The sequence below is a fragment of the Rutilus rutilus genome (assembly GCF_951802725.1).
Source record: "Rutilus rutilus genome assembly, chromosome: 9".
In the NCBI taxonomy this organism is placed as follows: Eukaryota; Metazoa; Chordata; class Actinopteri; order Cypriniformes; family Leuciscidae; genus Rutilus; species Rutilus rutilus.
This window is the reverse complement of record NC_140223.1, coordinates 32,932,839-32,946,846: the sequence shown is the minus strand read 5'-3', so window position 1 is coordinate 32,946,846 and position 14,008 is coordinate 32,932,839. Positions and strand designations below refer to the sequence as shown.

Genomic DNA, 14,008 nt, shown 5'->3' with positions numbered 1-14,008 from the left:
TATGACTCAGTAAAGCCCTGACATTCGGTTCTATTTATTTAATGAATCATAATATGATCGTATTACGCACTATTATTATGTTTGAGACATCAACCACTGTTCGATGACCATAGTGTTTGTATAAACTGTAGGTAACAACTGGTAAAATGTACATCTAGGTCATAAAAAACGTAATATTTTCTTCTCAGCCATGTTAACAATTGTCCGTGAGCGAAATCTCCTCCCATCCGTTGTCTGATTGGCCTTTCGCAAGTGTGTGGAGCCTGCATCTATGCGGGCTTCGCGGATGTCCGCTTCAAGGGTACAAAGGGGGCGCTGCTGAGCACACTTCAGAGCGTTAAAATGCTGCATGGGACGGCCTACGGACTCGTAGACTCGGCGAGCATGAGCAATTTAAGTCCACGAGACCGAAAGTCCGCATGAAGTGCGCCATTTGGGACAGGGCCATAGCTGTAATAGTAAAAGTATTCGAGAGAGTTCCACATGTAATGCTAGCTGTTTCATATGCAAGCATGTCAGCCAATCACAGCAGTGGGCGTTTACACTGAAGTCTCACAGCAGACACGCCCCTTCAAATAGAGTGTTCAAATCAGAGGCTAAAATCAGGCTAGGAAAAATGCCTTTTATTTCTAAATTATTTAAAAAAAAATATCTTAAAAACATACTAACATTATAAGGGCACCCCAGGAAACATTAGCCTGACTACGTCAGACTTCCTACTTCCGCTCAATTTCATTTCGCTCCTGTAGTCAGTCTGAGATAGCAGCTTATCTTTCAGTTTTCCACCGGCCTTCAGACGGCCGGGCCAATCAACGAACAGAGGGCGGGCTGAGAGCCGTGACGTGGATGCTGATTGTACCGTGGATGCGTAGATTTACTTCACATAATCTGCAAAAGTCGTTCACAGCCATGTTCACTCCGGTATTTCGCTCGATGGTTTTGTTTTCGCATCATACATGTGTTTACAGTGGAAGTTAGATGCGGCTGAGCATGCGCATAACACACGCCATAACCAAACGTCATGTGATTGGCTTACGGGTAACCAATGATTTTAAACGTCAGACAAGCGCCCCCTAGTAAGAGAGAAAACACTTCTCTATTATGCCATTCCAGACTCTGTATACGAAGCAAAGTGAAGTAGCAGAGTCTGGTATTACCAGGCTAAGGAAACATTATAAAATAATAAAATAATCCATGTCATGGGACCTTTAAAATACCCAGCAGAGAAGTGATATGAATATTTATTACTTAAATATACTCTTGAGCACATAAATAATAATATTTGCTATCGACATAATATCTGTTTTAGTATATATATATATATTTATTTTCACTTTTCAGCACTAGGCTACAGGGTTATTAAGGAGCCATAAAAAAAATTCAATTCGTTAAATTTCAAATGTTCAATATTCGTTTAAAGAAATCAAATTCAGAACTATTTAAAATTCCACATAATATTCAATTTTGTTAGATTACACTTGTCAATAATTAAAATTTACACAATTCAAATTCAAATCATTTTGTCATATTATAAGCTCCATAGTAATAACCTAAAATTTGACAAGGGACCAATTATTTAGGCTGGGTAACTCAGGGAAAATAATGTAGTGCATAATGCATTCTAAACACCATGTTCTGAATGACGCCTGAAAACAATTCAATATGTAAAAAATACATCTATATTGCACAGCTATCATGCCAAAGAGCATTTAAGATCCATTTATACCTGGTTCCTCTTAGCCAGATGGGTTTTTGGTAGATTTGGGTTGCTCTCTGAATGACAGTGAGGGCAGGTACACCACAACACCTCAGTGCAGTGGTGTTAGCGCACATGGACTGGTTGGGTAAGATGCAGCAACCTTTCCACACCACAGGAGAGGCCTATTCAGAGCCAGTGTCTGCTATTCTAGCCAAAGGGATTGCAGCAGCAAGACAGGTTGTGGTGCTTTTGAATGGGCCTCTATAAAGGCAAGTGCTTTGTATGTTTTTGTGAGGTATTGTCTCATTACCTGACACTGTGTGTCTTACCCTACAAACACTAAGACTGGGCAGACATTTACTTAACTAAACATCAGTTCATGCAAGCAACGAAATTTACAGTTATTCTAAAATATTTGCCTATTAGATTCTCCATCAGTCTTATAGGAAAAAAATAATTTGGTAACATTAATATACTTTAAAATTCCACAAACTAAGTTTCACTTTCATTGTTATCATTTTCTTATTTTGGACACTTTACTTAGAGAAGAGTATAGTTATAACAGGAAAATATTAGGAGAACTGGGGAAGGAACAGGATCAGGAAACTACTTGAGCCAGTTTCAAACTTACAATGTTGAAGAAAAGGTTCTTTATATGATTTATGTAATCTTTTTAAAGGCCATACTATTGATGATAACATTGAAAAACTTATTTTAATCACCTTATTTTGATATTTCTATATAATGTGCTACAGGTATCTAGCTTTTAAATATATATATAATTTTGTGCAGTTGATAACCACACATGCTTTTACTGCGTAGTCAAACATACTCAACTATAAACAAAATCCAGAAAAATTGCTTGGTACTTCTGGGGTCAAACACATTATTAAATTGTTATGGGTCTGCTAAATGAATAAATGTTTTAAAGTTTCTTTATTCAGAGGGAGTGCATTACAGTGATGGAAAATCACTTTAACATTTAACGTATACTTAACACATTATACAACATACAACAGGTAATGATTGATGAACAATAAAAACTTTATTGCGTTTCTCGGTCTCTATGCTTTGTTCTTCACAACATCCTTTAATATTTAAAAAAGTACTTGTGAAAGTAAAACAGCACACATTGTAATATCTAATAAAAGCAATACAAGTGACCAAAATAAGAAAATAATGAAAGTGAAACTAAGTTTGTTTTTGTCTTTAATTCCTATAAGACTGATGGAGATTCTAATAGGCAAATATTTTAGAGTACCTGTCATAGACTGTGTGTTTTGTTTTGTTTTTTCACTGTCTTTAATGAATCCACAAGAAACACTCAGGAAATTGTAGGCGTAAACATTAACACAACCACGTTAATTAAATAAAGACGATACTGGACATATGAACTGAGAATACATATGAACTTAAATACATTAGGAGAGTAATCAAGATTTTTTTTTTTTAAAGGAGTGTAGGACTAATTAACCACCAAGGAAACTAATTAGAGAAAACAGGCAACACAGGGAAAACAAAACAGTGAAAACCCTAATTTGGACAGGTAACAGATATGTGCCTCTGATCAGTTAAAAGCTAATAAATATAACCCCAAATCCAGAACCATGACATTTACAAATGTAAGCTTTTCTGTAGATCTAGATTTAAAATTAAAAAATGTAAAAAAAACTCTACATCAGTTTAGTTGCGCATTGAAAGTGATAGTCAATATATAATGTAATATATTTTAGTTATATTTTTTTAGCTGTCATAATTATTGATCCCGTATTTTTTTTTTTTTTTTTTTTTTTTTTGGATAGGCCTGTGGAGTTCTGGAAGAATCTTTTATGGAGATACATGAACAAACTGGAACTTTTTGGGCCCATGCATAAGCAGTAGGTCTGGTGAAGGAATGGCTCATGAACATGTCTGTCCAGGGTCAAACAGAGCTGTCTGATTATGGAGCGCTAATCTTGCAGGAATAGCCTGTAGTAGTTTTCCAGAGGTTTCTCTGTTCTTACACAATACACTTTATGAAATACCATTAGGTGCAAAAAATACATTAGAGCAAGGTAAAATAAATACAAACAAACACAGTATAAATGTTCATTTGATGGCACATGGATATGAAACCTATGCAATGGAAAATGTCAGTAGTGATGAAGCTTAGCCATTTTTATGTATTCATTTTAATAGTTACAAACGTTCTCATGGTCAAATCATTATTGTTAATTTTCTAATTAACTTCAACACTAGTGGAAAGTTTCAGTTCATATGAGTGATTTGAAAAAAAATATATATATTGCTCATCAATCAGATATCTGCTGTCACAAATCAGTCCACTGTAAACAAGTTGAAGAACCCACATGCAGTTTAATTCAATCCAAACATGAGACTCACCAGCAGCAGATAGACACTAACAATACACAACAAGGTAAGGCAAACAAGAGGATAATCATATAACAAGGAACACCTGGAATAATCAAACAATAAGCTAATGGTGAAACTGAACATAGAAACACATGAGTAGAATAAACCAATGAAAACATAACACATATAGCAAAGTAGGGATGCACCGATACCAGTTTTTCCAGAACGAGTCCAATACCGATACTTTTAGTTTTAGTGCTTGCCGAGACCGAGTAGCCTACCGATACCTGCATTTTCATTGCATTTTTTATTAAAAAAATTATAATAATTGGGAAGAGAAACCAAAAGATTATAAAATCAAATTAGTTGGCTTAGCAAATAGATATTTCCTTCAGTTATTTTCATGCCTAATTATGCCTGATAAAATTTATTGTAGGAGCTTCTGTTACTTTCACTGTTCATATAATTTCTCTATCATATTTTATCTTTAATTAAATAGCACAGTGAATATTTAGAGCTGCTCCAGCAGGGCTCAACCAGTCAAGAGCAGTGAACGATTTTCTCTCTCTTTTGTTGTTGGTTTAATATTGAGGACAAAGACAGCAGTAGGTTTATTAGGCTGCTGTCACTTTAAGAGCTGCAGGCATCCAACATACACGCCTGATATTTTTAAATGTACAGAACAGCTCGTTATGCTGCTTGTTATTGCAACCTGGTATTCCCTACTATATTATTTTAAAGGGGTGGTTGAATATGATTTCACTTTTCTAACTTTAGTAAGTGTGTAATGTTGCTGTTTGAGCATAAACAACATCTGCAAAGTTACAGCGCTCAAAGTTCAAAGCAGAGGGAGATATTTTCTTTTAAAGAAATTGCTTTTTAAGGACTACAACAAACGGCTGGTAGGGACTACACGACATTCCTCCCGGGTTAGTGACATCACTAACCCTAAAATTTACATAAACCCCGCCCCCAGAACGCGATTTATAGATTATCAAGACAGAATATGCTAATCAATGACTAGAAGATAACTAAACATATAAGCTACATAAATTCATCAACTAACCATTCAGAAATGTTGTCTACATGTTGTTACTTCTTCTTGAGTCTCTCCACTGACCTGAGGTTTTTGAAATTTCCAGTGCATGTTTGTTTGAGGTAAAAGGACACAAACTGTTGTAGCTCCGCCCTCTGTGCGAGAGCAGCAGCTAATTTGCAATTAAAGGGACACACACAAAAACCGTACGTTTTTGCTCACCCTCAAAAAGTGACAACTTTAAGATGCTGTATAAAAATATCTATGGGGTATTTTGAGCTAAAACTTCACATACACACTCTGGGGACATCAAAGACTTATTTAACATCTTGTGAATAGGGCACTATACCACCCCTTTAAATGTACTATGTTACAGTTTACTGCACTTTAACATATTCTCGTTATTTCCCTATAGCGGGTAATAAATCGAAAGTCTCGCACATTCACAGAAAACATCTTACTTCCGCATTGAAAAATAAGGTGTGCCGCTGCGCGCTCAATCCACTCCGTGTTTCGCTTATCAGCTCGCGCACAGCAGCTATTTTTGCATAAATATTTCATTTGTTTAACATTCTATTAATTCGATACATTAACTTCATAGACATCCTTCTCTGATATATCCATTCTGCTCTCTGTTTGCTCTATTGTATGTGTTTTTTTGTTGTTTTTTGTCACAAGCAAATGTTGGTATCGGAGCATTTTAATGAGTATGTGTACCCAATCACAGTATCGGACCCGATACCTCAGAGCAAAGGAAACGCATTACAAGATCACATGTGGAACAGGGGAATCACGACATAACCAGGAAACATGTCTGTGAGAAACTACAAAATAAGACCTGAACACAAACTAAAAACATCTGCCATATTTTTTAGTTAACGTATAGGCAAAAGCCACTATTCGTCGATGTCTACCTGGTTGCACATTGTTTCTCTGAAGTGGCTGTAGGGGTTCCTTCTGTCGACAATTTCAAGGCAGATCCAGCAGAAATCCTTCCTACAAGAGGAGCAGGTCATGTGGTTACAGCCCGATATTTTCTAGAAAAAAAAAGTCAGGGATGAAGGTGCACAAACATGAAGTTTTTGGAAAGTGTCAGATTACAATAACTGATGGATGTTTCTACATTTCAAGCAGTATTGTTTACCGTATTTTTAGATTCACTTTTAATGAATAACAAATTGATGGAATTTAGGATCAAATCCGATCATGCACGTGTCTTATACAAGGCCCCAATAATTCTGCTTCTGTGTCTATTGTTTTTCTCAGTCAACAAAAAGAGAAAATATAATTATTTTTCTAAGATTTTTCTAAGGATCATACCTTTAGGACTACACAAGTGAAATGTCTGTTTGCAGTCATGAGCTAGTAGTTGCTGACCTGTATGCTAATGCGACAGCAAGGGCAGCATTTAGAGTTCTCCACCACCCAGTCTTCGCTTAACGACTCTTCCATTGCTCTTTGAATTTGCCTCATTTCACGTTGTTCCTTCTCCTTTTTACTGGCAGCAAGGTACACCTCCCTCAACCTGCGAAGCTCTTCTGTTAAAGAAATGCAGAACTATTATACTGAGCAAAGGAGAGTCCGAAATTCCGAATGTCTTATATATACATACATATATACCTGTACATATATAAACATGCTGTAAAAGAACATACCAATACTGTATATATATATACAGTATATATATTTATAAAATAATTAGGTTAGGCCCAGCCTCTCAATATTAACTTTTTTTAACGTTTACTTTTAAATAAAATACTTTAAGTATATATCGAACTTTTCAATAAAAGCAAGATCACATTCATAATAATGATGTAGGAGTAAATATCACAGATGCAATGAACAGATATTGTATAATGTTATAATATTTTACTCTAATGACAGTCCGCTAAAAACATTCTGTAGGGACGCTTGTGTTTTTGTGTATTGTGAAAAGCAAGTAATCCTTGCAAACCCCTTCAGTTGAACACTGTTCAGGTGGTGTTTTACAACACTAATGGCAACCAGGGCAGCATGAAAATGTCCGGATTTACTAAAGGCACGCAGTGAAATATTAGCAACGAATAGGCGTGGACACTGTTATTTTTTGTAGCTGAATTTCAGACCCAAAATTTTTGGGAGGAGAGTATTTGAATAAATCACGCAAAGTGATTTACTTTGGTTTGCGGTAGTCAGTTTATTGGTATTTTCTATTTTCGCCATCATTTAAAGCCAGAAAAAGCATGTCTTATCCCATTTTACACTTGACATGACTGCGATAGATACAATGCTTTTGGTAGATTGCTTTGGTCTAAATGGAAATGAGCTGCTACTTCTGTGTTCTTTCCACTCCCATCCTGCTTTTATGGGATTGGGGTCTCACAGCAATTTGCCCTATTAAGTAAATCTGTCCCTAAACCTTTGCAGAGCCTCTCCACAACCTTAACCAAGGCACTTATAGACAGCGTTGGAGGTAACACATTAACGTAACTTACGCAATCAGATTACTTTTTTTTCAAGTAACTAGTAAAGTAACACATTACTTTTAAAATTACATCAAATTATCTCAGTTCATTTTTCTAAATAAGTAGGTTCCTTTGTTTTCCCAAGTATTAACTGACTGCTCTCCTGTCCTCATGTTGAAAGAAATCATGAGTGAACATGATGTTATTAAAGTTCTAGATATGTGAGCATGCATTTACTCAATTGCACAAAAATATGGAAAAATGAATAACTGTAATGCAAACTCAGAATATTACGCAAACCTGCAATAATTAAATGTTAAATAACACAAATAAACGTTGTATCCCATGTCTTTGCTGCTGACCTTCGATGATCCAATTCAACCATACTTATATACTAATACAAAAATTACTTTATATAAACATCACATTTGTGTTATTTTTTGTTTTGTTTTTATTGCTGAAGTAACAGTGTTGAAATTTCTTCTCCTGCATCCTTTTCTAGAATGAAAGCACAGCTGGAACGTTTGTTTGAGCTGCGCCCTCTGGTGTACAGGTGTGATTTTGCATTTCCTTCAGAACTTTTCCCTTTTGGTGTGAATGGGCAATTTTTATTATTATTAAAAAACTAACAAGAAAGCCCAGCCCAGGTGAGAAAAGTAACGCAAAAGTATGTAACACATTACTTTCCATAAAAGTAACTAAGAAACGCAATTAGTTACTGTTTTGGTAATGCATTTACTTTTAACTTTCCCCAACACTGATTATAGACACAAAAATTCTTCTTCTTTATTTTCTGCATTTCACATCTGTTTTAGCTGGTTGCCTAATCTAGCTTTATAATAATCCTGTCGTTGTATACTATGAATATTGATGGCTCTGTGACAATTTCCTTCATCTATTGTTGCTTTGGATAAAAGCATCTACTAAATCCACAAATGTGAGTCGCTATTCAAATAAAATTGATTGACCTAACTCTACTTGTGTTTATGAACATTGCCACTCCACTGAGATCTTACCTTCTTTGCAGAGAGAGAGGGGATGATATGCTCGCTTGCAGAGGCTGCAGAAGACGAATCGGCAAGAGGGGCAGATGCCCATGTTGGCGTCAGGCTCGATCATCACAGCCATACAGCAACTCATGCGTGGACAATAAACAATATCTGCCATTAGGTTCAGACTCGACTGCAGGAGGAGGCGGTCATAGCGGGCGAATTCATCTTCACCCACCAGAAGTTTCACCTACAGTATAATAGCAGTACAGTGGCGTTAGTTCCTCTTAAGCTACTGTTCAAACAGCTAAAGTGCTTAATAGTCAAAACCTATTCATAGCTCATACTCAGGCAAGAAAAATTACCTGTGCAGGAGAGGCCAAGGACATACACTCGGGCTCAGGACAGGTAAGGCACTGGACTTTGCCATCTTTTATCTGGATCTGAAAGTATTCCTTCACACATGCCTTGCAAAAAACATGCTGACACTCTTTGAAGAGCAAAGAGTTGGAACCCAGATTCTCAGAGAAGCAGATTCCACAGGAAAAAACCTTGCTATCAAACTCCTTCTGTTTCTGAGCTTCATTAAAATCCAGCAGCAGGGTTAGTATATCTGTGTGAGGGTCAACTTCTTGGACTGCTCGTGGGTCCAACTCTTGCACTTTGCTCTTTTCTACAGCAGTGTCTTCTGCTTGGTTCTGACCAGATTCACAGAGAGGCTGCCCACCAATGGTTTGGACCTCGAGCGGAGATTGGATGTTCAGAAATTCCAGAGTTTCTTCCTTTAGAAACTGGATCCAGGTAAAAAGAACCACATTGCCCCTGTTCTCTTCCCAAAGTTCATCCAGTCTCTTGCAAAGTGCAGTGATCTTTTAGACATTAAATAACTTATTAATTGAGCAGAGATTATCTTAATGGTTATGCCATTATCATTATGCCAATATCATGCCCACAAATAAAAGACCAAATAATTCTATAAATAAAAATACAAAACTATTTAATGTTATCATCTAATTGCACAAGATCAATGCTAAAAATACAAACCTGAACTCTTGAAAGCCATTTGGAGCTTAAAGTAAAGACTGGAGCCGATGATGAAGGGTAGTCTGTAGGTAGTTCAAAACTCAGAACCAAGGGGGGTAGAAAGGATATTCCAAACTCTACGCATGCCTCTCCTATGAAAAATATGCACAAAACATCAGCTTATAAAGACTTTACTTAATTATTTATTTTTTTACTTTTTATCTCACACCGTGGACTTTTTTCTCGCAATTGCGTTTTTAAAAAGTCAGAATTGTGAGATATAAAATCTTGCCACTTTTAAGTTTTGGTACAGTTTGAATCCAAAGACGAAAAAATGTGACTTAATTGTGTGTTTAAAAAAAAAAAAAAGGCATAGGTAATTGTTGAGTATGAGAACTGCTGTTTAAACTTTTTTTTTTTTGCCTTGGTATCATTTATTATTTATTATCATGGTTTAGTAAGTAGTCTATAATAGTTCAAAATACAATATTTTTCAAAATCACAGTACGTTTTTACTTATTTATTTATTTGTAAGCAAATCTTGCATAAAATCTTACCCTTGACTAGCAGTCTGAAGTTAGGAGGAACCTCAGGGCACAGATTGATCTTGCCCCTCTGTCTTGATTCTGTCCTGTGAAACTCCTCTTCGTCATATATGCTCTCTAGCGCCAGCAGTTCATCTGCTTGTGCTTCCTGGTCGGCTGACATTCCTGAGATAAAAATTGTGAAACTTCTCCAATGGATTTTTAGACTGCTAACTGCCGAACTGATGCATGACAGCGCAAGAACAGGGACTGCATGTAGAATATGAAATAGTTTTAAAGTCCACATAAAACAGTATTCACATTTAACTTCTGTAAAGTGATGTATTCACAAGTAAAACAGGATATTCAATGAGAAAACAAAGCTGGACTTTATTTTATCCATGATTGGAAATGCATGAAAAGTGGTCTCTGAACGCCCCTAATAGACTCTGGCCTAATAGACACATCACAAGGAAAAACAGTCAACTTTATTACGGTTACTTTTCTTAGATTAAACATCCTTGATGACTAATGCAGCCTTCAAATGTGACCTCCGGAGGACGGAGCCTCTGAAATGAGACACAGCTGAAGTTATACTATCTGTATGCCTTATCTCACTAGGTGGCGATAGTGAAGTTTAAAAAGCGAGGACAGTGAAGTGGAAGAAGAGCAATACTATAGTGACAACATCAGCAGCTGTGTCCGAAAGCTGATAATTGCTGCCTTCGGAGGCTGCATTTCAAGGTAGGAAGGCATCAAGGCACGTCCGAATCCAATGTTAGCTTCACTTCCTGTCTCCTGAGATACCTTCATCTGATCAAGTTTTGAAGACCGCATAGATGTATCCTTCACTGCCTTGATATCCCACAATCCTGTGCTTTCCATTCTGTGACAGTTGAGCTAAAAAATAAAGATGGCGTCTGAAAGTTGCGGTTGATGGACAATTTGTGTGTAAATGTACATTTTTAGCCAACGTTTTCATTTCTGATGTCATTTATTGCGAGAAATTACTATTGTAGTAATTAGTAAATATTCACCTAGTTTTCACCACTCTATTTTGATGTAGATCATTAAACCATTACGCTGCCTCCGAAGTCAGTTTTGTGAGGTACCTTCATGCGCAAACACTGCCTACAAAGTCATTGCCTTATAGGGCAGCGAGGCAACAAGTCAGCTGCCTAAGTTTCCACAGCCAGCCGGTGTGTTCGACATCGGCTGCGGCTGGATGCAGGTGGGGAGGAGCTCAAAAAACGGAGACGTGAAGTCGGACACTTTCTGCTTCCAGTGCACTGTGTTTGATATTTCCCACAGCTGAAGTGAAATAGTGGAATATTTGTCAAATACACAGACGTTCCAGATACGTTTCCATTTAATACTTTATGTACTGCTTAATACAGCGTCTGTTTGTAAAACAGAATAAAAGTTCAAATATAAAAGAATAAAGTTCAACATAAGCCTATACTATTTAAATACGTTTTTTATCAGTTTTATTTTGATAAACATGACACAATATAATATCGCGACTACATGAAAAGAGATTTTACTTGTTATAAAAATGCTGATTTGTGAGCATTAGTGGAACTGAAGGTGTGAGAATAAACACGGAACACGTGATCGTGATAGTCATTCGCGCTGTGAATCCGGCCAATCGTGGAACAGTTGTGTCGTCATCAGAGCTCATGCAGCCGCTCTTGAGAAGCTGTGCAGAATGAACCAGTCGGCTGCTCTCGAATCGCTCTCGCGGTACTTTGTCTCAAGTCTGAAAAAATTTCTAACCGGCATGCACTGCTTCAAGTCATGCAGCGCTGCATGAAGTCGAACAAGCCTAGCGATTGCAGAGGGAAGGGCTCTGATGACATCCTGAATGGCAGTTTCATTGTAGGGGGCATAACATGAGGTAGGGGGCATGGTTTGCCTACCGTAGGGCGCAGTCGGACATACTTAGAGAGATGGTGCATATCGGTTGCAAAGGAGGGCGCTAGTGAGCACCTAAAATGACAAATGGGACCCCCAACAGTTTTGTGGACTTAACGGACACGTGCACACGGTTGACATTGCAAGACCAAAAGACCTCAAGTGCAGACGAAGTGTGCCATTTGGGACAGGGTCATTGTTCTGGGAATCAAAGTGGCTTTGTTTCCTCTCCTAAATTTTTCCACAAGTCGTAGAAGAGCCTGAATCAGCATTAGCCCCAACCTCAGGCTGAATTACGCAAGGACACTAGACCTCTGCCAATTCTGCATGTGTTCAGTCATTTGAAGGTAAAATTAGATTACTAGCAGTTAATCAAATATACATAGCTGACAATAGGACCCAGAATCTGCCCCAACTAAATTTATGGTCAGGAGCTGCAGCCGCTACTGGTTAACACTTTGTATGTTAAAACAACTTATTGCATGAAAGTTTGTACCGTGCCGATGTTTTAACGCAGTGGGTACAATTTTCAGACGGTCCCTTAATATCATGCGCTTCCGCGTCCGTACATTAACCTTTATAATGCCGCTATAATAACATTTGGCTGTTAGTAATTTTTTATGCCCGTGCACAAATGTTGAATATTATTTAAAACTAAATGTAGTATTTAGATGGAAATCAATTCTGGTCAAAACGTCCCTTACGAAAATTAGCCATGGTTAGTAAAAGTGTACCATGGTCTTTTGACAGATTGATTACCACTTGTACAGTTTGACTACAAATACAAATACCATGGTTAAACTAACAAAAACATGGTTAATTTGTGGTTACCATGGTCTAACTATATTAACCATGTTTTTTTTTTTTTTTTTTTTTTATGTTTTTTTTTGAGTAGGCTATATGATACATTTTAGTAGCCTATAGGTAGTTGCTCAATGCAATGCATACTGGTACTTATCTAAACGGTATCACATTGTAAGGTGCAAACTCAACTATATAACTAGACAAATTAAATTAAAGGGTTAACACGTCTAATTACGTCAATAACTAGCCTACTTTAACGCTGGACTGATTCAGTTCACTCTTTTTATTTTGAACGAAAGCTTCTAAACTGGTTCATATTCTTACCTTCTTCTTCTGCTTCTTCTTCTTAGTTTCACCAGCTCTTCGTGTGTTCCGGCACTTCTGGGTGTGATTCCCTGTGGATGTCGTATAGTGGCAGAAGCTGACAGAGTCTTTCTGCTTGGTCTTAAAGCCTTCGCATTACACGAACGTCTACAATTATTTCTCTCTCACTGTCTGTGATTATGCATAATCGTCCCAACAAATGAAGTTAAAGAAGCTGAAGCTATATTACCAATAATTTTTCTTCTTTTTTATTTCTCACTGCACGTGTTAAAATATCTACTTTGTTTGAAATGAATGCTCACTGCTCAAAATATAGTGATTTCACATTTCATTAAAAGCGGCATTTTAAAATATGTGTCATTTCTAGTTCCATGGGAGACATTGCATAATGCTGAAGAACTAAATTCTACGATCCTGTAGAGTATGGTATGTATGGCTTCACAACATCTGAAAAGTATGGCTTCACAACATCTTCCTAAGTGCAACATTTAAAAACTTACTAAAACAGCACATCATAATATTAACCAGCAAAAGAAAAACGACCTTCATTTCATTTTTACATAGAATTGTGTGCTTACTGAGGTTTCAAAAAGCTTTTCTTTTTTTTTTTTGGTGCATTAAGCAAAATTATTCTTCATCGCTGATTGGTTATATCTAAGCACCAGGAAATGTAGAAATATTGTGGATAGGCAACATGAATTTGCCTCTGATCTGTAAAAAGCTGATGAATAAATACAGGGGAAAATGTGAATGTTATTTTCTGGTTGATTAAAGTATACGTGAATTGAAAAAATGCAATGGATAAAGTGAATTAAAAGCTGGTAAAAATCCTCCACTTAAGTGTCCATTTCCTGATTTAATCAAGAGCAAAATAATAACTGTATTTTAAACAATATCTC

General features: G+C 36.8%; 1 protein-coding gene across 4 annotated transcripts; it reads right to left on the bottom strand.

The window, feature by feature from the left end:
- Nucleotides 1-3,895: 3,895 nt before the first annotated feature.
- LOC311296592 (E3 ubiquitin-protein ligase RNF14-like) lies at nt 3,896-13,315 on the bottom strand. Of its 4 annotated transcripts, none has more exons than XM_084418419.1 (7): nt 13,110-13,315; nt 10,101-10,337; nt 9,565-9,695; nt 8,886-9,389; nt 8,548-8,770; nt 6,465-6,625; nt 3,896-6,124 (listed from the first exon to the last, which is right to left on the bottom strand). In XM_084418419.1, the coding sequence occupies exons 2-7, from the start codon at nt 10,249-10,251 to the stop codon at nt 5,984-5,986; spliced, it is 1,311 nt and encodes a 436-aa protein (XP_084274545.1). In that variant the 5' UTR covers nt 10,252-10,337; nt 13,110-13,315; the 3' UTR covers nt 3,896-5,983. The 4 variants fall into 4 exon arrangements, with proteins under 4 accessions (XP_084274545.1, XP_084274547.1, XP_084274546.1 ...); XM_084418421.1 differs by having other exon boundaries at nt 10,101-10,273; XM_084418420.1 differs by having other exon boundaries at nt 10,101-10,253.
- Nucleotides 13,316-14,008: the final 693 nt, after the last annotated feature.

What these genes read in the sequence shown, in the direction of transcription:
- LOC311296592 (XM_084418418.1), bottom strand. Translation starts at nt 10,374, where the DNA reads ATGTGGACTTTAAAACTATTTCATATTCTACATGCAGTCCCTGTTCTT. An exon ending in CCTTGGCCTCTCCTGCACAG is followed by an intron (nt 8,771 to 8,885) that starts GTAATTTTTCTT and finishes ATTATACTGTAG; the next exon opens with GTGAAACTTCTGGTGGGTGA. An exon ending in CCTCTCTCTCTGCAAAGAAG is followed by an intron (nt 6,626 to 8,547) that starts GTAAGATCTCAG and finishes TTTCTTTAACAG; the next exon opens with AAGAGCTTCGCAGGTTGAGG.